Source organism: Misgurnus anguillicaudatus, chromosome 10 (genome assembly GCF_027580225.2).
Source record: "Misgurnus anguillicaudatus chromosome 10, ASM2758022v2, whole genome shotgun sequence".
NCBI lineage: Eukaryota > Metazoa > Chordata > Actinopteri > Cypriniformes > Cobitidae > Misgurnus > Misgurnus anguillicaudatus.
Window position 1 is genome coordinate 34,545,915 of NC_073346.2, and position 24,879 is coordinate 34,570,793.

Sequence of the window (24,879 nt, forward strand, 5' to 3'; positions counted from 1 at the left end):
TTTTTAAAAATGAATGAATGTAATTGCATTATATACTGTATGTGTGTGTATAGTTTGATAATAAGAACAAACTGATTTCAAAAAATTGGTACTGATTTGATTTTTTGTACATTCTGAAGGTACTTTACTAGATATGAAAGATGCTGCCCTGAGCCCCCAGTATTAAAGGATCATTTAACCCGTAGAAACATTAATCTTTATTGAAAGTGTGACATATTTGTAGTCTAAATGTAACATACATAGACGTTGTCATACTCAACTCTAGTCAGAATTTGAGTCTGATACCGCTCCATTGTAAGGTGACCAGACGTCCCCGTTTTCCGGGGACAGTCCCGTTTTTTGGTGTTCTGTCCCCGACTGAAGCTGTCCCCGGAAATGTCCCCGTTTTACAGCATGTCCAAAACAACCAGCAAATACACTAAAACCCGATTAACATAGCATTTGTAGTACAAGACCGGAGCAATCATGTAATGATTATTTTCACCAGCAGAGGGGGCCGCGAGCTACTGATTACTTGCACACGCCACTGATTTAGCGATGAAAAATTTACAACGAGACACATGAAAAAGCATCATTATCATCAATCAAGTTATCATAAGATATGAAAACAGTTAAAGTTATGCGGGCTTAAGGTACTAACTACTCATGTTAAATTAAAATAATAAACAAATGAAGTGAACTGATCACAGTATGTTACGGAGCATTTGTTTTGTGTAGGCTAAATATGTTTACATTTTGCATTATTACTTCTGTTCTTCACGTTTACAATGTTATGAAATCAGTTAAAGTAGTACCTTAGAAGTCATTTTTGATGAGGTATGTCTCTTGTGTAAAAAACGTGAGAAAATAGATTTTAAGGCTACAGAAATTGTTCAATTAATTGAATTGGAAACATTGCAAAAAATGACTTTCTTATGAGTATTTTTCTCTTGTTTTCAGTACAAATACAAAAAAAATTCTTAAGTCAAGATGCATTTTCTTGATGGGCAAAATGACCTTAGAATATAAGTCTAATTTTCAGACCAAAATATCAAATTTGTGCTTAAAACAAGCAAAAAAAATCTAACACTACTTAATTCAAGAAAAATATTTTTTGCATGTTTTAAGCACAAATTCACTTAAATTTATTTATTTTGTCTTAAAGCTAGATTTTTCTTAGGGGGTTTTGCTTATTAAGAAAATGCATCTTGTTTTAAGATTTTTTAGATATTTGTACTGAAAATAAGACAAAAAACTATTAAGTAAGAAGAAAGTCATTTTTTTGCAGTACAATAAAAAAAAGAAAACTTAAAAAAAATATTGTGTCCCCATTTTTTAATTCATAGATAACAACAAATTAGATTTTAATGATATTTTCACCATTTAACTAGGAAGTGTCCCCGGTTTTCATTTAAAAAATCTGGTCACCTTACTCCATTGGGCTAGGATTATGGGGCGTGTCTCAACCGAAAAATGCCTCTGCACTCAATTGGATAGACACATGACCAATCAGAGCAATGGAGTGTGTGACATATGTTGAAATGATGTCTTTTGCAGCCTGACCGAACTGCTAGTTATTTCGCTACAATGACACTAACATTGTGATTATACTAAGTCTGAGTTAGCGAACGTACATGAACACCTACTATGTTTATAACATTTCATTTATATCACAACATTAAGTATTTACTAAGTCATATAGTAAGACTATTTCTTACCATTTGTACATTAGTTGAACTTCATCCACGACGATACCCATTACGTTGGCTTGAAAAATATCTGAGCCTAGCATGTCCCTCCACTTATTCAGCAGCCACGATTCCAGGGTTACGAAAAGAAGCAGGCAACGAACACTTATTATATCCATCTCGTAGTGCACGCCGAGTTGCATTGCCGTGATACCCATTTCAGTTGTTTCTTTAACTTGGTCCTCCATAAGTGTGACCAACGTTTGCCAAATCCCGTAGAAAGGACGGTAAAAACATCTTTCCGATCAACAAATGCCTTGATCGTGTTTCTCTGTTCCTCTTTTAAAATCAATGCTCTGTCGATATCTTTAAGAACAGACTCAATGTCAGAATCCACACATCTGAATTCTACAGCGGCAGCCATTTCGTTGTAAACAGATTTAACACACGCGCTCTTTGGTGACGTGGTTGATTACGTTACTGTTGATCATGTGTCAATCATTGTATAAAGCCCGCCCTGACAATTTGATTGGTTGACCAGCTTTGGGTCTCGCATAGTAGCTTCTCAACGGAGAAACCCCAGACCAATCTTCCCGTCTTTTAAAATGTTGTGGGCGGGGCTAAGATCGGCTGGCACCCAGGCTAGAATTTGGTGCCTATCTGACCGAGAAAAGGGGTGTTTGTAGTCTCACCCCCTCAACAAAGATATTTGACTTCCTTTTTTCAATGATGTAAAATGATGATTTTTACATCATTGAAAGAAGGAAGTGCAACACTGAAATCTGTATTTCTCCTGTCCCAGCGGCAACTGAGGAAATTATGCACGACCATTCAAAATAGGGATGCTCCGATCGATCGTCCGATAATGCTTGCTATGTTTCTCAATGTATACGGTAAAATGCTGTTACATCCAAAAGCCAGGGGGCACTCTCGTGCAGAAACTCTAGTTCAACTGTAGACGAAGAACAATACACACTCAGCTGTGATGACACGCAGCTCCATGAAATGGCTGAAGGATATATTTAAATTGCTGTTCTTCAAACCTTTTCAGGTATTTTCATGATAATAAAGAATATGTTTAATAATTATGTTTGACGAGTGTTGCTTTTTCAAATGCATGTTACTGATCATAAGTCGTAGTACATGAAATAGCTGTAATAAGATCGGCTGTCCGATTCAGAATAGTGATCGGCCACGTATTATTAGTGGAGATCGGCATTGATCGGAGCATCCCTAATTAAAAAACATGACTGGGGTTCTAACTATACAAAGCTTAATGCAAATGGGTGAAGTGTCCCTTTAAAGGACAAGTTCGGTATTTTACACTTAAAACCCTGTTTTCAGATTGTTTATGACGAAATAGAACGGTTTTGACTGAAATTTTTGACTGACATATGATGCTGGCCCGAGAATTTTCGGTGTTGTATCACACCCCCCACACAATGGCTGCATAGGTGCACTGCAACAATCCTTTCTAAAATGCATTAGACGTGAAACTCACCGAGTGGTCAGGGGTGTTCACTGAAATGCTCGCTGTAAAAGATGCTTTCCAACAGGTTTTATCGTAGTTTTTGTCCAACTCCATTGACTTGTATTAGATGTGCTGTGAGGTACGGTATTACTCCGCCGCCGGAAACGGAAATGGAGTTGTTTGTATTCTTGTAATTGGCAAAAGTGGATTATCGCCACCAACTGGGCTGGAGTGTCTATTATTCAAGCTCTCAGCGGAAGAATGTACGGGTGTGAGGCGTTTGGAAAAATAGGTCCACAAGTTTACAACAAAAGGCTAAAACAGCTGTTGGAAGGCAACCTTTGCGGCGATTTTTGTGTGGGCATGTCAGTGAACGCCCCTGACCACTCGGTGGGTTTCACGTCTTTGTAAACGAAAGTTTAATGCATTTTAGGAATGATTGTTCCTGTGCACCTATTCAGCCATTGTGGGGGTGGGGGGTGATGCCACAGAAACCGAACATTCTCGGGCCAGCAGCATATCTCCAAATTTCAGTCAAAATCTTTCTATTTCATCATAAACAATCTGAAAACAGGGCTTTAAGGGTAAAATACCGAACTTGTCCTTTAACTCTTTTCCCACCAGGGTTTTAAAAAAAAAGTTGCCAGCGCCAGCATTTTTCAGGATTTGCACAAAAGCTTAATGTTGCAGAAAAGAGGTATTGTGGATTGCCAGAAATACTCGTCACTGGGAGGGAAAGAGTTAACTTAGTCTCTGATCACTTGAAATGAGCAAAAAAAGAAAAGAAATCAAGTAGCCTTCTGCCCCGCCACACAATGCTGTTGTTGACTTTGGAGAAGATCGCCCAACACTACATCCAACACCACCTCAACTTTATGAAGAAGCTCAGATGCAAAAGCTGCGAAACTGTTGAGGTAAAAGTCCTCTGTATGGAGAAAAATCTTGGAATGTTTTCCTCAAACTTAAATTCATCTTGGATGATATGGAGGTGAGTAAATTATCTGCAGTGGAGTTTTCCTTTAATCTTTATTCAGAACAGACAGCAAAGAGTGACTGGGACTTTTTTTAAATTGAGATTTTAGCAGTGAATAAAGTAACATTTGAGAAAATAAGGCATTTCAATCACTGACTAATAACCTTTTAATTGCCAGTGAAAGTAAAATTACTGAAACTAAACATAAGAGCCTGGTAAAAAAAAGCTTATTTTCAAGAAAACATGTCAGATGCACTTAGAGGGTTTTGCATTTGAGCTCTTCATGTGCTCCCAGTCAATCCACCAGTAACACAGTGTTCCCATCACCTCCCATCAAACCTGATAATTCCTGATTATTCAGCTGTTTTGATTCCCTCAGGACCAGGAAGACCAGACAAACCCTTGACCGGCTTTGATATATCACTGAGCACCACACTGAAACACAGGTTTGTTGTGGTGTGTGAAAAACTGACCAGATGTTTTGCAGCATTAAGTTAATTACAACAGTTAGTCAAGCAAATAGTGTGAGAGATGAACTACAAATGGCTTAAAAAAGGATAAAAGCAATTCAATGATTAAAATGTACCCAAAAGTGCCATTGCTTTAAAGAATAAGTAAAATGGTGAATGTGTTAGCATTTAGCCTATAGCCCCCCATTTATTCCTTAGGATACAAACAGGGATTAATTTAGAAGCCACCAATACTTCCATGTTTTCCCTATTTAAAGACATGGGTTACATGGGTAGTTACAAAACAAGTAAGTATGGGGGCACAAAATAAAATGGCGGCGCGGCGCGGTCGGAAACGGACTAAGGAACTCCTCAAAAAGAATAGGGTAATGGTGACAGCCCTAAATTCAATGTAGACATATATGCAGTATAGTCCTACAAGCATTTAAAGTGTTCCATCTCTTCTGCTCTTGTAAGCTCCGCCAAAGAGTATAGAAGCACAAGAAGGGAAACTCTCATTCGTTTTTGGCAACAGTCACTAGGTGTCGCTTCAGTAGCGCGGCCGCCATTTTGGAATGAAAATTCTCACAGCCAATTCATTCTCAGCCAAATCAGAAGCGCAATAGTAAGTTTCTTAAATTAAAATTTTGTTCACTTGCTACACCTACACAAAATGCTGTATTGTCTTGTATGTATGTGTTGTGTTGTTGTTGTTGTTATCAGTTGTGGAATCCAATCATTAAATAGATACACATTTAAGGTAGTTTTTCTTGCTTTATTATGTAATTCTATTTTATGCTACTTTACACATTTACTATTATTATTAGTTACCAACTCCACTAGGTGTGAAATATATATTTTGAACATATTAATCCCATATATCCCGCTACAAACACGATAATCTTATGCATGATGCATTGCTTTAAAAGTAGATATTTGTTATTTTTATAGTCAAAAATGACAATCGTTTCGCTAGATAAGACCCTTATGCATCGTTTGGGATTGTTTATAGTCCTTTGAAACTCCGTTGAAAAAAACTGTTATGTTGTGTAAATGTTGGTGTCTATTAAAGTCCATTAAAATGAGAAAAATCCTGCAATGTTTTCCTCCAAAAACATAATTTCTTCTCGACTGAACAAAGAAAGACATCAACATTTTGGATGACATGGTGGTGAGTAAATTATCTGGATTTTTCTTTTAAGAAAATTGAATATTCCTTTAAGTTGTCCGTGTGCATCACCGCTCCCCCAGTTGAGTTCCGCCTTTTGGTTCTGATAATGTGACGTTATTATTTTGTAAACTAACATTTAAGAATCGATTCTTGACATTTGTGAATCGATTCAGAATCGGCCCACGTCCGAATTGCGATTCATCTAAGAATTGATTTTTTTGTCCCACCCCTAATATTTACTCGTGTAACTACTCATGTAACAGTCTTTAAATAGGAAAAACATGGAAGTGTTTGGTGGCTTCTAAATTCATCCCTGTTTGGATCCTAAGGAATGAATGAGGCTAGGCTAAATGCTAACACATTCACGACGCGCTGTACAAAGATTAAGTGCATGCATTGAAAAAAGATAAGTATGTATTAATTAATCTAAGTTGAGGTAAGAACATAGTAAAATATAAAAAAACTGCGGTGTTTTCCTTTAAATGTCAAATATACGTCTAAATAAATTTCAGATACTTTGTAATGAGTGCTCATAAAATTAAACATTGTCCCAGGCCATTAATTTCTTACAAAGCTGTGATAGTTTCACAAATCACACCTTGTTCTTTCTCACATACTGTAATACAATCATTTCAAATTAAATCAATATTTCACATCCACGTGTCATTTATTTGGTGTGCAGCCAAAGATACTGTACAGTCATCATTATCACAACATAAACCCCTTTAGCCCAGATCATGTGCTTATTGCAACAGATCAGAAGTCAAGAGTACAAAACTACACACAAACGCACAAAAACACACACTGATACAAACTCACACTCCACTTTTAAAGGTCTCTAGCCTTGTACACTATTATTGATAAAAAAAGGTGGTCAATATACATCATCTGGCGGAAAGGATTATATTCTTATCTAAAATGATATTCAATAAAGTATGACCACAGAAACACGACCGGAGTGCTGCTGGTCCGGAAAAAAAGGAAACATTTTATTAGAATTAAGATCGGTGTCGAGATTAAGAGGAGAAACAGCAGTGTGATTCCTGTTGAAGCCGATATTGCACTTTGTGTTGTTATTATTTTTTCCTCTTTTCTAACACATGAAGCAGAAGAAACTCGACTCAGGGATGAGCACCTGTGCTCCTGAGAGAACCCGCAAGGCTTTTAGTAACCTGCAGAACTACTTTGTATACAGTGACCTCAGAAAAATGTTTGGACGCTTAATTCACACTTAAAAATGTCTGAATGTCATTGCATAGATAACAGAAAATAAACCAATAAAAGTGCTAGACCTTTCGTCAGAACCGAGGTCACTTTTCTAAGACTCTTAAATGGCTTTTAACCAACTGATCCCAAGAAGATTTGAGGTGGATTTATAAATTCAGCCCCCTTCACACAGGTGTCCTAGCAAAGTAACCACAGGTGTAGTTCATCAGAAGTTATGAGCAGATTCCACAAATGTTTTTCAATCTGATGTCCGAATACTTTTTAGAGCCACTTTTTTATAGTTATTTTACGACCCTTTTTTTTTTTAAAGCAATCTGGGAAGTAAAAATAATCTGTACAGAAAAAATCTTTGTATTTGTGAATTCATTTGCTATATGAATAAATGCAAATGTCAATGCAACAATACTGATAAAGACATTCACTGCATCCAAAAATTGCCTACTTCCATACTATACATTAAGCAAAATTCGGTATGAGAGGTGAGTACTGTAATCCAAATTCATAGTATTCAACAGTAGGAAAAAGTAGAGACTTACTACTTCCCGATACTTTTTAATTGTGCATTCGATGGACACTTTACTATAACGTAAAGCCACTAACTGATGAATCGCCAATTTTTTAAAATGTGAAAAATAAAATACCGGTACCTGAAATCTAGGAACCAGGCAGCTTTTTACATGATTTAGGTACCAAGAAATGTATCCCTCGTGATTTAATTGTTTATAAAAAACACATTCGTAAATTCACGGGTCAAGTGTGTCCTGATTACGACATAGGGGTCACATGACAATGAAACCATGGTGGATGCAGTATGTCAAAAATGTATTCAGTACGTACTGGTCGCAGTACATGATATCGGATGCAGCGAATGACTTTGCAGTGATATTATATCGGTGAAGTACAAAAAAGTACAAAACATTTTACAGTATTAAACTGAAATACAACATATGACCAGTACCATCTTCACATAAATAAGCCTTGCCATGCAGTCTGTCATGCAGAAATGCTATTAAAGCAGGCTGAAAATTATGCTCTGCCTAATTAATCGACTCTCCTCCCCTTTGTTACGCCCACCAATTACAAAGAGCTAATCTGCATACCCCGGGGAATATTTGTAGGCGGACACTTAAACTAAACTCTCGAACCCATTCAGAGCTCCATGTCCCGTTGGTCAGTGCTTAAAATAAAACTTATGTTTGTTGTTAAGCCCTGTGGTACTAACCTAATTCTGCTTCTCTCTTAAATTAACACTCTTCAAATATAAATCCAATTCAAATGTGACATCCAATTAATGGTGAGGGACAAACTATGGTTACGATCAAAATGGACAACTACCATGCTACTTTTATTTTAAATAGTATATGAGAAAGTATGAATGAATAGAGTTGTAGTGTGCAAAACTGCTGTCAAATTACCTTGATTAATGTTTGATACCCAGTTATAAAATACGTTTTTGAAGTTTTCGTTAAAAAACATCACAACTTGTGTCTTTTCAAATAACCAGTGAGGAAGAACAGTTTACAAATTTTGACTACTACTTTTGGTTCTTTTGTTGCACAGGAAAGGAAAGGTCAGAGTAGAGCACATTGCATTGTGGGCATTATATTGGAAATTTCACCAATACAACCAGGTATTCAGTGCAAACAGGTCTTTTATACTGTGCACAGTGCGCAGACTATACTGTATTTGACTCTGGACCACAAAACCAGTCATAAGTCGCACGGGTATATGTAGCACTAGCCAACAATACATTGTATGAGTCAAAATGATAAAGTTATTATTAAAGGTACACTCCACTTTTAAAAAAAAGGCTTATTTTCCAGCTCCCCTAGAGTTAAACACTTTTTTAAAACTTATTTTTACAGTTTTGAAATCCATTCAGCCGATCTCCGGGTCTGGCAGTAGCACTTTTGGCATGGCTTGGCATAGTCCATTGGATCTGGTTGGACCATTGGCATCGCGCTCAAAAATGACCAAAGAGTTTCTATATTTTTCCTTTTCCTAAAAGTGGTACCGCCAGACCTGAAGACCGGCTGAATGGATTCCAAAACGGTAAAAATCAAATGTTGAACTCTAGGGGAGCTGGAAAATTAGTTATTTTGTACATTTTCTACTGGAAATATATTTAAAAAATGTATTTATCAATAGTAATATGTGTTGCTAAAGACTTCCTTTGGACACCTTTAAAAATTACTTTCTCAATATTTGGATGTTTTGGCACCCTCGGATTCCAGATTTTCAAATTGTTGTACCTCCAAATATTTTCCTATCTTAACAAAATAATAAATCTAAAAAATATATGCATTTTTGGTCTAGGATCACATATAGTTTCATCACCAATGCCAACAAGTAATAAAATAAATTTTCTTACTATTAGAATGGTCTGATGTGCCATCACCCACATTATAGACGGTTTCATCGGACGCACGTGCGCTGACGCGATACACGTCTGGATCTGAACTTTACTTCTGGTTTCATTTTTTTTTATGTTCTGACTAGTTGCTAAACTGATCTCTTGAACAAATGTTTTGGTTTCCTAGGTAACTTTTGTGTTGTTTTTTTGCTTGTTATAAACTACGTTATACTACGTTTAAAGAACTTTGTTGTTATTTATTCTTAGCGGAGTTTACCGGAAGTTACGTGCGGACCACGGCAGCCGCTTATGTTGTTACTGCTGAAACTGTCTATACGACTTTCTGTGTGAGAATTTTAACTATTACATAATTTCATAACAATGACATATTTTACATATTATCAATGGATATGACAAACACATTACTTTTTTAAAAACCAACAGTAAGAAAGTAAAACTGACCTCAGCACAGTGTGTCTGAGCCTACACACCACATACAATAAACACACTGCTGCCACTGACAGAGCACATGATTAAATCAGCATAACACACAAAACTTTGGGTGTGTTCAAATTGGATGATGTATGCAGGACCCGGTCCATGTTGGAGGGGTGTCAAAAAGCAATCAACGTTCCATCTCTGATGAGTCCGGTGACAGCGTGATTCACATCAAGTATGGAAATTTGATGTGCTGGCTGAGACGAAGGCCAACGTCCACCCCATCAACCCCCTCCTCCCCCCAAACGCCACACAATCACCACAGATTAGACACGGATCTCATCTCCAAAAAAGACGAGAACATAATTTGTGTCCTGATTATGATAGACTCTTTTATTCCACTTCTCGACACAGCTGACGTTTAGGAGCATTACCATTGACTCACAAATGTCAAAATATGGAAAAAATGCACCCAGCTTAACCACAAAATCAGCCCGGCTGCCAAAGCCGTGTGAAACGGACATGAGAGTTCTGGAAAAATTTGTCACACTCATTTCGGCAATACATCTTTATCCACTTTGAGGCACAGGTTTAATTTTTAGGCCAAATTATGAAATGCAACACGATTACAGATAGCATTAAAACAAATCAATGAAACATGATACTGTGCAGTGCAATTAACAATTAGAGAATATTCTTGAGCACATAAATGATAAACGCTATACAGTATAAGTTCATATCTACAAACTGTATGACAAACTCTATCCCACAATGCAACAAGCTGGACTTGCATGTTCATTGTGACAAAAAGCACAGAAGTAATTTCAGCTACACTTTTTTCATTTTTAAAGGGGTCATATTATGAGATTTTTTATGATGTAAAAAAGAGTGTATGTGAAGTTTTAGCTCAAAATACCCCACATATAATTTATTACAGTATGTTAAAATTGCCACTTTGTAGGTGCGAGTAAAAATGTGCCGTTTTTGGGTGTGTCCTTTAAAATGCAAATGAGCGAATGAAACCCAAACACTGATCGCAATGATGGTGGTTTGTTGGAATTGAAACTCAATTGTGCTTAAGATCTGCAAAGTTACAAAGTCTCAAGACACGCCCCCATGTATTTACGTGTGTATATACATTTTTATATAATTATATATATAAAGAGTTTGGTTCCAAAACGCGATAAACACAAAAAAAAGAGTTACCACCAAAATCAGTATTGTATCAGGTCAGTATTAAAAAGTAAATTCTTAATTTTATGCAAAATCCAATATCCACCGTGTTATTTTGTCATCTTTCCTCCCTTTTTTCCCAAAATGCGATAAACGAAGACCTCCTTCTCAGCAGAATGCAATAAATCCGCTCAACAAATCACAGTGCACCAGTTCACGCATTGAAAACAAAAATGGCAGCTTGTTGAAATCCTAGTTTTCCTCAACTACTTTGTACTTCGTGATTAACAAACAAACAAAAACAAAATAATACTCTTGATGGCATTGATAAACCTGTGGTGGTTTTCTGTGACGGGGACGAAACGTAAGCCATCAAAATCAAATAATTTACGCACAAGGCTCTCAGGCGATGGAAAAATGCCAGCTTTTGCATTGACCCCAGGGGATCTTATGAAAAACTTTATATTATTTTACTCGAAGCCAACAAAAATCGAGCAGGACCAAAACATTTTACAGCTGATTGCTGTCGAAAAAGTTCAGCGACAACGTCCCAAGGATAACAGCAGCAATGACAGTGTTCTTAATATGACAAAGTAAGTGTTTTGATTAATGTTTTTTTTTAATCACTGTATACCACTAGTCAACTAAATGAATGCACATTTATATATTGATTCAATAGATTTATTGCATTTTATAATAAATCTTTAAAAATCAAATTATGGATTTGAATTTTTTATGTTATTATAACCTAAAGATGATATGTTAAAGTTTGTAACAGAAAATAGTGGTTTTCATCTTGTCACTTTATTGGTATAGAAATTAGTCAAAATGGATTTATTGCGTTTTGGAACCAAACTCTTCATATATATATTTTTTAAATTATACATGAATGTGTGTGTATTTATACAAACATAATCATTATACACAGTACACGCACATATAAGATGTAAACAAAAACTTTTATTCTGCTAACGATTAGTTGCGATAAATCGTTATGCAGCCCTTAAATTGTATAACCAAATTAAACATTATGCATGTCATGCTTTTTTGCCAAATACATCAATTGAGTCAATTATTAAAGTATAAAGTATACACCAAAATCCTTTCTATTAGATAATTTCTACTTTACTTTTACCTTCTCTCTGGGACTCTGGCAGTGGAGATTGGACTCCAAACTCAAGTTAGACACAGAGCAGGAGGATTTTACAGATGGTTGCGAAGAGGCTTTAACATTTGAGGAGAGCCTGATTTCACACCAGCGTGTGTGTATGTGTGTGAAAGCAGGCCACCTATAATCCACTGACTGCAGAGAGGGCCTGCAGCTATCCTCTGCTGTCCAGCACTGCCCACAATCCTTGCTGCTTCTACAAAGCCATACATGGTGCATTACAGGCCCACGCTGAAGGACTCTCTGCTGATATGGCGATAGGTGCTGAATAAAGCATCCAGAGAGAACCGCAAGAAACAACACGCGCCTGAACACCAGAGACGCGTTCAGTCACACACATTGTCACTACTGACCCGTTCGCATCTCAGATCCGGTTCGGCATGCATGCTGCCTTAAAGGCACGGTCACACTCAGACTTCATGTCTTGCATTTACTTCCATTCAATGCATAAAGAAACCTAAATACTGGTATATACAATAAGTATAAATATTCACATACTGTAGTCACAAATAGTTCAGGGTTTGTGTGTATACTGTATGAAAAGTTCAAATGCAAAAAGCCGCTAAACACCACCTTAGTCAAAAATTAAATAATGATATTTACCGAATGCACTCGGCCCTTATTATACGTTCATCAAATACTTTCGCGTCAAATCCACTTAATCCTGCCTTAAATGATTAGTCCACTTTCTTAAAAAAAATCCAGATCATTTACTCACCACCATGTCATCCAAAATGTTGATGTCTTTCTTTGAGTCGAGAAGAAATTATGTTTTTTGAGGAAAACATTCCAGGATTTTTCTCATTTTAATGGACTTTAATGGACCCCAATTCGTAAAATTGCAGTTTCAACAGAGTTTCAAAGGACTCTAAACAATCCCAAACAAGGCATAAGGGTCTTATCTAGTGAACGATTGTCATTTTTGACAAGAAAAATAAAAAATATGCACTTCTAAACCACAATTTCTTGTCTATCTACGGTCGTGTGATGCACCAGCACGACCTCACGCAATACGTCATCATTAAACCTTTCATGACCCGAACAGAACTTGTCCTTTATTTCAGCTACTCCAAACAATCAATTGTGCATTAAATTCACACATAACTGCACATTTAAAGTGTGTGCAAAGTCCAATATTAAATGTGTTCTCAGTTTGTGACACCACAGAAAAGTGTGATATTAACCACCCAGACAAATTTAAATGATCAGAAAACACCAAATAAATAAGTTATATCACAATCTTGGAAAAACATGCTCTAATAAACCCAACTGCATTGCCTTAGCAGCAAAAAGGTCAGGGGGTTTGATTCCCACGGAGCACATATACTGATAAAAATGTATTAGCGTGAATGCACTGTATGACGCTTTGGATAAAAATGTCGGCAAAGCATGAATGTAAATGTAATGTAATGAATACAGTATCTGCATTTGTGTGATTATGATTAAGGTCTCCCATCCTTTCAGCAAAGATGTACACTAACAGTCCACAGCAAAAGCTGCTACACTTAACCACTGCAGCATAGTTTCGTGAGAGCAGCGGAGACAGACAGAGAGGAGATGAGAAAGTACGAGACAAATATCTGTGACCTTTTTGTCCTTCACATTTGCCAAACTTCAATCTGTGAGTGAGAATCAAACACGCTGATCCGAAACTCGCTGTCAAACGCAGCGTCAGACATCAATCAATCAGCACTGAAGCTCTTATCATCTGACCCACGTGTGTGTGTGTGTGTGTGTGTGTGTGTGTGTGTGTGTGTGTGTGTGTGTGTGTGTGTGTGTGTGTGTGTGTGTGTGTTATCCTGTTTCAGTGGCTTAAGAAAGTTGATGATGGTCAAATGTGTGTCTGCAAATCCCAACAGAAATACAATCCTAAACACACGTACACACAGTTTACACACACACAAGAACATAATCTGTTTCAACCAGTATAACTTTTTTTGACCTCAAATCGATTTGATTTGATTCATTTGATTTATTTTGACTAGGGCTGTCACGATTATGAAATTTGGCTGACGGTTAATTGCCTAATAAATTGTGACGATTATGACGAATAATTGCCTGTTTTAGGACTTTGACTTTTAAATCTTTTAGATTTTGTTTGTTTGTTCAGGAAATAATTTTCACATATGGTTGTGATTATTTAAATGAAATATTTTGCAAGGTTTACCTAGCAGTAAATAATAATACACATAAGTAATTATTTAATGAATATATCTTTCAAAAACTGAAAATTTCTCATAAGAAATAAACACAATGAAGTGTCTGAAAAATAACTAAAAATAAAAATGCTAATCAAAATAAACGGACTATACAGAATAGTAGCCAATCCTACTAAGGTCATATTAGTACTGGACCACATGTCTGTACTGGCTGTAAAGAAATCGATTCCTTACAGATCCTTAAGAATAGCATCCTTCACTTCCCTAAATTTAGAATTGCTATGTTTGGAAAATGTATGTTTTACCTGGCAGTTCATACTGCTTATTAAAGTTTTGCAGCATTTCTTTAAATACTGTTTTTCCACTGTATTAAATGTTTTCGCAATGTATCGCATTACACTGTCAGTCAAGAAGCACCATCTGATCTCGTTTATACAGGTGCTGCAGCTCCCCCTTGTGTTTTAAGAGAGATGTGCAATCATTGCGGTGATCTGAAATCATCGCGATGAGGTTAACAATCATGATGAGACGATTAATCATGATCACAACCATTATATCTCACAAACGTACAAAAACACATATTTATAATAGCTAGCTAACGCCTTGATCCAGCATATAACTACAAAATCTAAATACATCAATCAAAGATAAATTCACTGTCATTAAAGCATAATTGTTTATTACATCTTTTATTTAAATAATAACATTTTAGTCTTACACTAATGCAAAGCTACTCTATGATCTATTCGTGTGAATTTGTGCGAAGTGAAATGTACAAAAATGTATGAGTTATTTAAAAAAAACAATAATGAAGCCAAACTTCTTGAAAAGGCAGATAGTACTAAAATGTACGAATGAGATTTATAGAATTATCCACTTGTAAAATAGACACGAATAGGGTTGCATAAAATATTGTTTGTTTCAGCATCAAAATGTGTGCATTTTCCTCAAGTTGTCAAAGCTAAGACGTGCAAGGCAGAAGCTAACTCCTCTCAAGCAGAGGTTTTCATTGAAGTCATCCGGTGAAGTCATCCAGTTTTTCCTCATTTCTCACATGTAAAAATAAATAAACAAATATTTTTTCGCGATGTCAGTTTCCCCCAATATCATCCAGTCCTAGATACCGTACAAACTGCCATTTTATGGCATGCAGTTTTGTGATTCCAGCATGTGAAATTTATAACTAAACTTTCACCATGTAAGTTTCTATGCGAATGCAACCCTAATGATGAAATCCGATAAAGAAATCCAACATCATTTCAAACATCCGACATGCAGTCCAAAGTACAGCTTTGCCCTCGTGTGCATTTAAACACAATTATTTTTAATCCTTAACATGTTCTGAAAGTTTGTTTCCGGTTCCTTACATATCTGACGCAAACTGTTGATCTGTTTACTTTCCACAGCTTTGTCTCTTGTGATTTTCCGGCTAGTCTGAAATATGATGTCCGCTTTAAATTATAGGCTTGAAGAAATGCTGATGTACAAATTGAAGTGAAAGGCCTGAGATATAATCCCTCTCGGCACCTATTCCTTAATGATGTTTCCCAAGCAATGCCCAAACCTCTCCATCAGATACACGGGGTTCAGCTAATTCCTGCCAAAACCCCACACTTCAATATTCCTGTAATCAGCTTAAGGTCACTGCAAGAAAAAATTCCTTCAAAGTACCTTAATATAAGTGGAAATGAAGGGATGATCGTATGGATCATGACATCATCACCAGCTCACAAATGAAATCGCTTTAATATCTTGATTATTTCTCCTAAGCAGCAATGACGTTAAATGGAGACTTAGTTTCTTTTCTTATATATGTATCTTCTAAGAAAGAGTCTAGTCTTTTCAAGAGTTTCAAAACTTTTTTGACACATTTGCCAAGATACCAAAATCTGGTAGCATAACATGAGAAAAATCCATGAACAATTTTCTTGTTTGTGTCTGACTTCATTTTACCCAAGAATATTTTTAGAAAAAACATCTGAAACAAAGTTACTGTGAACTAAGGCTGCAGAAAACAATTTATGGAGAAATATCAAAGCTAAAATAAAATGATTCATGATGCATAATAGTCTATTAAAGAGCACGGATACACAGCACCAGAATACGGTTGTCATTCCCTCACTATTCTCGCTCTCTATCTCTTTCTCTCTCACACACACACACACATACACACACAAACAAACTTGCAAACTTAACACAGTCAATATCCATATTCATTACATGGTAAGATTTCCAGTGATAAAATGTTGGCGGACAGATTGGCGGTCTAACCCGTGAAACACTTAATTGAGCCGTATCTCCATGGCCGTGATGTTCGGAGCCAAGGTGAAGGACACAGGCACGTGAAATGAGTGAATTCATGATGTGGCCCCCTCACTTGTTTTCTGGCTGATTCGCCTTTTGGCAGAGGCCAAATAGAGAATGTTAAATGAAGCGATTGTGTCCCTTAGGCAAGACTGGAAAAAAACGCAAGCGTCTGTGTGTTGGGCTCCCCGGAGGCCATTCTGAGCCTGATGAGGTATATAACCACGCTGGAACCAAACTGCAAACTGGCGTACAACTGGGACCTTTGGGAGAACAAGTTGGTGAGAGACAGAAAGAGAGTTGCACAATCGCACAATGCAGATGGGCAGTGCCAGAGTAGCTAACTACAAGCAAGGAGGCCATTTACTCAATACATCTTTTACTAGCATTAAAGTTGCTTAAAGGAACATTCCACTTTTTTTAGAAAATATTCTCATTTTCCAGCTCCCATAGAGTTAAATATCTGAGTTTCACAGTTTTGAAATCCATTCGGCCGATCTCCGGGTCTGCTGGTATCACTTTTGGCGTGGCTTGGCATAATCCATTGAATCTGATTACACCATTAGCATCATGGTAAAATATAACCAAAGACTTTCGATATTTTACCTATTTAAAACTTGACTTTTCTGTAGTGACATCACGTACTAAAACCGACAGAAAATTAAAAGTTGCGATTTTCTAGGCCGATATGGCTAGGAACTATACTCTCATTCTGGCATAATAATTAAGGACTTTGCTGCCGTAACATGGCTGCAGCAGGTGCAATGATATTACACAGCGCCCGAAAATAGTCCTGAAATTTACAAACTGCTCTGAGTTTTATCACTACGTGCTAAGATAGCGACATCTTTGTTCTGTGGCACCTAACATATGTGTTTTATAATTGAGGGGTGAGCTGATGGTTGCAATTCACAATCTCACAACTAGATGCTGCTAAAATTGACACACCACTTTTAACATATCTTTATAGGCATTGTTTATAAAAAACATCAAGAGAAAAGCACATTGCGTACTTGCCCTGATAATGCTTTATTATATTCATGTTTGGGTGACATAATACAAGTTGAAAAGTGTCATTCGTCTGTTCTTTTTCAAGTAAGAAGTTGGAAATTCTGACTTTCCAAGCTGAATGGAAAGCAAATCTGTCATCGTACGAATAATGACTTGCACCTGCATGAACACAGATGTCTAGAGAATAATATACTTCAGGCTACACGAGTTTATAAGACTTATAAGTATTATTGCTAAGGAGAGAAGTTGCTTAATAGAGTTCCTATTAATGCAACAACCATACCTCAGATTTGTGATACAGTATGCGATAAGTTAAATATACAATGTGATAATGCTTTAAAGGAAAACACCACCATTTTTCAATATGTTCTTACCTCAACTTAGATGAATTAATACATACCTATCTTTTTTTTTAATGCATGCACTTTTAATCATTGTACAGCGCTTCTTGAATGTGTTAGCATTAGCCTAGCCCCATTCATTCCTAAGGCTCCAAACTAAAGTTTTATTTTGTGCCACACTTACTCGTGTAACTGTTCATGTACCAGTCTTTAAATAGGGAAAACATGGAAGTGTTTGGTGGCTTTAAGGAATGAATGGTGCTAGGCTAAATGCTAACACATTTACGACGCGCTGTACAAAGATTAAGTGCACGCATTGAATAAAGATGGGTATGCATTATTACATCTAAGTTGAGGTAAGAACATAGTAAAATATTGAAAAACAGTGGTGTTTTCCTTTAAGCTTGTAAAATCAATTTGAACTTTATTAAAATATATTTAAATGCTGAACATTAACAAAAATACATGTTTCACATTTTCCTTTCTTTTGTTAATTCTTATTTACTTATGACTTAACCTACTTACACTTATCACTTTATCTTTATTTTATTCTTTGTCATTTACTTTAGTTTCTGTGGAAGCTCTGTAACCCAAGCAGATTCCTTATATATATATATATATATACACACACACACACAAGGAATGCTTATATATATCTGGCATTAAAACGTTTGTTCATCCATTTATCTACTCATTCATTCACACATACACCCATTCAATCCACACATCTGAGCAAAATTTGTGTGTCAGCTTCTTTAACAATACATCACCTTTTTAAGTATAAAAATCATTTAGTTAATTCAAATGTTTACTCTATGCATATCTTTAATATGCACATTTGCAATATTGCTGTATATTGCGATATGTTGAACTGCCCTAAAGTTAGGGCAGCATAGTAAAAAAAAAGAAAGGAGACACAAGTAAGATTACTGATATCTCTTTCTCCTTTGTTCTTTATTTAATCTCACCAGTGTCTTGGAGAAAAGATTGAGATACTGAAGAGATCTCATTTGCATCTTTTTATCCTAAGGGGAGTGTTAGACTTTAAATAATGATATTCTAATCTGTCTAGATCAGCATGCAGGCCAGGGAGAGAGAGAGAGAGAGAGAGAGAGAGAGAGAGAGAGAGAGAGAGAGAGAGAGAGAGAGAGAGATGAAGAAAGAATCGATGATCTGAGAGTCTAAACTAGATTTCTAAGCAGTTTGCCACTTTCTGCAACAAGATAAGATAAACTTTCTTTGACCCGACCGATGAAGTTGCCATGGCGATCTGGGAGTACACTTTCCCTATCGATATCCTGCTGATGTAACAACAAATAGAAGCAGATCGTACATCTGATAGAGCTGATTAATTAATACCAATATTGATCTGTACAAGCAAGACACAAGCCTATTAACTTCAATGCTGAAAGTCAATTGTTACCCGGAGCTCAATGGACTGATCATTGATATCACAGCTAAATAAACTAAACAACAGACCACATAGATTAGTCAAGTCAAATTTCTGTGATTTGATCTTGTTCAGTCCTTCAAGGAAAAGGTTGACAAAGGATTAGTTCACTCAGAAATGAATATTTTGTCATCGTTTAATCGCCCTTGACAGATCCAAACCTACGTGTTTTTCTTAAAACAAAAGAAAAAACTATGTTTATGTAGTTGATGAAAGCATTAAGTGATTATAGTATAGTATAGTTTTATTTATTTGTGTACGTATTTATTTATTTATTAAAGACATTTCAGTATATATTAACTAATAATCAGTTCATGCACACACAATTTTAAGTGAATTTACCTAACTTGCTTGTTTTTGGACTGTGGGAGAAAACCGAAGTACCAAGCTGACACTGGAAGAATATCCAAACTTCACACAAAAAACCTGACTCACCAGGGGCTCGAACCAGGGACCTTCCTGCTGAGAGGCAACCCCCTGTGACACTCTGTTTTATGTAGGTATAAATGTAGTTACAGTGGCATATAGCAATCAGCCCCAGGCCCATATGCAAAAAAAATAATACGGGCCCCCTTAAGCCAAAGCCCCCCCCAAATAATTAATCCCGCCATCAGGACATTCAGAAATACAGTTTTTCTAGTCTGATAAAAATGCTAATTAACAAGAAATCATGCCAGACGCATCTAGCGGGTTTTGCATCTGAACTCTTCCTATATTTTAGTAGGTTAGCTACAGTAGATATTAAATATGTTGCACCATAATCTTGCGAGACACAACATTTTGTTCTTGTTGTATGTCTTCTTGTTGTATGTCTTGAACTTGACTCTGTCAGGCTGCTTAAAAAACAAAAAGCACCATAAATGTATAATAAAATAGTCCATTTTACTATGTATGCCATTCAAAAGCTTGGGGTGAGTTAAAGACTTAAATTTAAGTTGCCATTGGCTGAAAATGTAAGTCTTCTGCAAATCTTGTTAAACAATCCCACATTCAAACTGTTAGGCTGCGACTGAATATGCGACACATAAAATGGCATTTGACATCACTGACGTCATATCTAATGAGTCTTCACATGCTAACATCAATGAACAAGATGTAAGAGCTACAGGAAAGGCAAGAGAATAAATAACTTTCACTGTATGGAAAAATAAATTTTCTCCTTTTACATTCCAGAGGAAAGAAAAGCGTAGGTATTTGGAACAACATGTGGGTGATGAAACGATGAGGGATTTTTTTCTGGGTGAACTATTCCTTTGAAGTTCTCAAATGGAAAAAAAACCTGACTGAATTATTAACAATTAACAAGTCAAATCTGATGTGAATCTGATCACTGGACTGCCATCTCGAAATAAAGATACTGTTTACAATTTTTCCACAATCATAACACATTCTGTGACCTCAGAGCTGTCAGCTCTGGAATTATCTGTGAGGAACTCAGGAAAGAGGAAGATAAAGAGGAAACTTTGGCAGGAAGTGACCTCCACCTTTGGAAACCGACAAGCCTGATGCATCATAGACTCTGGCACAGCGAGAGACAAAGACGGGCAGACTGACAGCAAAAGAAAGACGGAGGAAAACAGAAATGTTTGGGAGACATTACAGATCAGAGAGAGAGAAATGACAGCATACCTTCAGCCAATCAAAAGCTTCTTCAACTCTACAGTACATGCATATCCGATGTATTACTCTGCCAGAAAAGGCATACAAATACTCTACGGTCTGGTTTCACAGACAAGGCTTAGCTAAAGCCAGGACTAGGCCTTAGTTCAATTAGGATGTTTAAGCATCTTTTATAAACATGCCTGACTGGTGTGTAGCTTTAGATAATAGCACTGGTATATTTTAAGATCTGTCAGTGCAAGTTGGTTTCAGTTGAGACAGCTCAAACATGTGTTTTAGTCTAGCTTTAAGCCTTTTCTGTGAAACCAGGGGTGCGCATATACATTCAATGAAACAACAATTGCGTGGCATTGAGTCAAAATAACAATTGGTCATTAATTCATGCACATCTAGGTATACAGTGTTGATGTGCTATCTGCTAGCAATTTGTAATGCTTTCTTAGTAATGCTGCAAGGGGGCGCTACAGCAATTTTAGCTATAACGTCTATAATAATTCTGCACTTCCGAGTATAATGCTTGCCATGTTCGACCAAGCGTCTGGATTTTAATTTTGACAGCGGCGTAAGATTGAAAAATCGTCTTTATTTTAGAGCATTGGCATTCACATATTTGCTTTGTATAAGATTACGAAGTCAAACGGATCGCTCAGTTTAGGAAAGGCAACACAACACAAGCTGTTATTGGCAGCCAACAGATGTCGAAAGGAAAGTTGGCATCCAACAAGCATTCGTCATGAGACATAAATCTACCAGGAACAGCACGCAGCACACTTTCTTTAGTGGAATATGACAGAAAGGTCTGAAGTATGAGTGTGTCGTCTCAATGGAGCTCAGATTTTACAACATGATATTCCCCCTCCAAAACCACTGCACCGTGAGCTGGTTTGGACGACGATTCTGTTGTGATACCCACTGGAACATAACACACACACACACAAACACACACAGTTAAAGTGTCACACTTTCCCGATGAGATAACATGAATGTAAGGACAAAACATACACAGACCCAGCTCTCATTCTCTCCCTTTCAAATACACATAATCGGATGCTCAATTTGTTAAAAACAAAATGGTATAAAAATAGAAAATTATAAAAATAGAATCCAGTAGGTTTAATCCAGTAAAAAAAAGGATAAACCAGTTAATTCCAAACCATGCATATGCATGTGAGATTTACCAATTACAGCATTAAAATAAAAATAAATAAATAATCACTGATAGAAATGAACCACCGATAAGCCACTGAATTCCAAAACACATACACGCCATCCTTTTCATCTCTAACATAAACATATCTACGCACACACATACACAAGCCGACATGTTGGCATGCTAGTCAGTAAACACTTTGACTGCTCCATCATAAGTTGAGTCTGTGATAAAACCCATCCAGAGATGTATGTGTCACCTGATGGGCCTGACTGAATCATGACATCATCATCTGCTGGACGGAGCTGAGATTATAACCAGACAGACAGTGACACCTTAACCAGATCACAGATCTATTACTAAACATTTGCACATCCATTGAAACTCCATTAAGTAGATGTCTTTTGGTCAGCATAGTTTCTTAACCCTGCAATACCATTTCTATGCCACTACTTCAGTTCAAACCCTAACCATGACTTATCCCTAAAAGATAAAAATGATGTGAATTATAACAGTGGTAGAGAAGTACCTCACCTAAACTTCACATTGACTATAAACTACAGTATACTCTTCCCTTAAATCTGATAATCCTATTTCTCTGTCAAACATATTTCATTTTGTAAGATAAAAACATGGTCGGATAACCCTGGATATGTTGAACCCAGAATTAAAATTTTATGTTCAAATAAAGCAGTGGTTACCAAACGTGGGGTCGTGAGATGGTGCCAGGGTGGCCCCAGTTTTATGACTTTTTTTTAAAATACATTAACTCATCATAAATTCTGTGCAATAAACCTCAGCACTACATTGTATAATTTTATGGGGCGGTTTCCCAGACAGGGTTTAGATTAAGCCAGGACTTGGCCTTAGTTATATCAGGACATTTAAGGAGTTTTTGCAAAAAAAATACAGGTGTGCATCTTGAGACAAAACAGTAGCACTGATATATGAAAAGATACATCAGTACAAGGTGTTTTTTAATTAAGGCAGCTCAAACATCCATTTTAGTCTGGGACTAGGATAAAACCTGGCCGGGAAACTGCCCCTATATGTTTTTTTTTTTTTTTTTTTAGATTGTTTTATGTCATGAATATTCTTTCTGGCTGAGGTGCACGCCAAAAAGTTTGAGAAACACTGATATACAAAGGTTTTGTTTATACCCAAACATGTTAAAGGCAGGGTAACAAAATTCAAAGATGCATCCATCAAGGATTAAGCAATCCGGTACAGCTCAGTGCTCGAGCATTGCATTAGCAGCACAAAAGGTCATAGGTTCTAACCCAAGGACCACACACATATATCGATAAAATGCATACCATGCACTTTGGATAAAAGTCGCTTTAGATAAAAGCATCTGCCAGATGTGTAAATGCAATGTAATGTACTCCAATCCCAGAATGCACTGTGACCAGTTCAGTGTAAAAAGATATATAAAACATAAATATTCTGAATTCAATAAAATGTAGCTGTCTTAAAGGATAGCTGCAAATGTAGGAAATAGACAGCATGGCAAATTACTAGGAAAGCGCTAAAGAGAGAGATGACTGTATCAGAATAACTCCACTCTCCTCTCTTATAAGTGTATAAAAATATGATCCTACAGTTTAGCATCTCACAAAGCCGTGAGAGTATCAGCACAACAGAGCAGCAGTGAGTGTGAACAGATGGGCTCTGGTCCAAAAACCTAGTGAGCCGTCATCTTGCTTTATCATCTGCCTTCTAAGACGGCATCAAAAGTGATTTGAGATGGAAGCTTATAAGAGATTTGAAACACACTACTGCAACTCTCACAAATAGTGCTCGACACAGTCAACTCACTAGATTGGGTCCAAAAAATCCAAGCATTTTGTTCAGATGAAAACGCAATAATATTTTAAGTGCATAAAGCACAATCCTTTCACAAAATTATTTTATTTTCATCAATGCATGTGTATATTTCTTGTTTTGTCTACCATCTTTTTTTATCATTTGCACTGAGCTCAACACAATGCATTCTGGGATTGCCTTCTCTGCAAAGTGCAATGATGCCTTCCTTTATCAAGGTACCATTCAGGTTTGTTGCAGAGACGGATGAGTGCCTTACCTTCACCGCCCCGCCTGCCCTCCAACCCAACACACACAACTTGAGGGGCAATTTTACAAACAAATCAAGCTTTCCATTGGCCAACCTGTGTATCTGCCCTGCCTATTAAAGTGTCAACAGGCATTCCTCAGCAAAGAGAGAGAGACATCACGCTCTCCGGCAAAGCTAATCGCACTCCATCCAGCATCAGCAATATTTTCATCTCTTCCTGTCATAAATTTTCACCGGCACCTGCTTGGCCCAGCTAACAATCTGGCCAATTTATTGGCATATTGGCAAGGGGTGATAAGGCCCGAAAACAACAGCACCAAGCGGGCGCGTGTGGAGATGAGCCGATAGCGCTGATATGAGCTCCCATACAAAACATCTCGCCCTCCGTCACCTCTCTATCAAAGTCTTATTACGATGAAGGGAACTGAAAGGGAAGGCAATGAGTGTTCGCCGGCGGGGGCGTGGCCGAAAACGAACGCAAAATAAATATTAATAAAAAATGGAATCAGATGTAACGTTTCAGGGCCAAAAACAAGGAGGAGAAATACATAATTTATCACAGTATTATCGGGATATCCAGGCAGTCTAATCAAGGAGCGGTGGATGACTATTTTTGCCTTATCATCCAAAGTGGTACAAACGGAGAGGGAATTATCAGCCGGCTGCAGATTGCTGGGTTG

The 24,879-nt window shown here is 36.9% G+C and overlaps 1 protein-coding gene across 5 annotated transcripts in view; it reads right to left on the bottom strand.

Moving 5' to 3' along the window:
• Positions 1-24,879, bottom strand: part of zfpm2a (zinc finger protein, FOG family member 2a) — a 251,008-nt gene that overhangs the window by 184,263 nt on the left and 41,866 nt on the right. The window contains exon 2 of one of the 5 annotated variants that reach the window (XM_073872428.1): positions 4,451-4,546. The exons of the other annotated variants lie outside the window; for them this stretch is intronic. Within the exon in view, the coding sequence (XP_073728529.1) occupies positions 4,451-4,546 (96 nt within the window). The remainder of the gene's footprint in view (positions 1-4,450; positions 4,547-24,879) is intronic. 5 annotated transcript variants of the gene reach the window in all.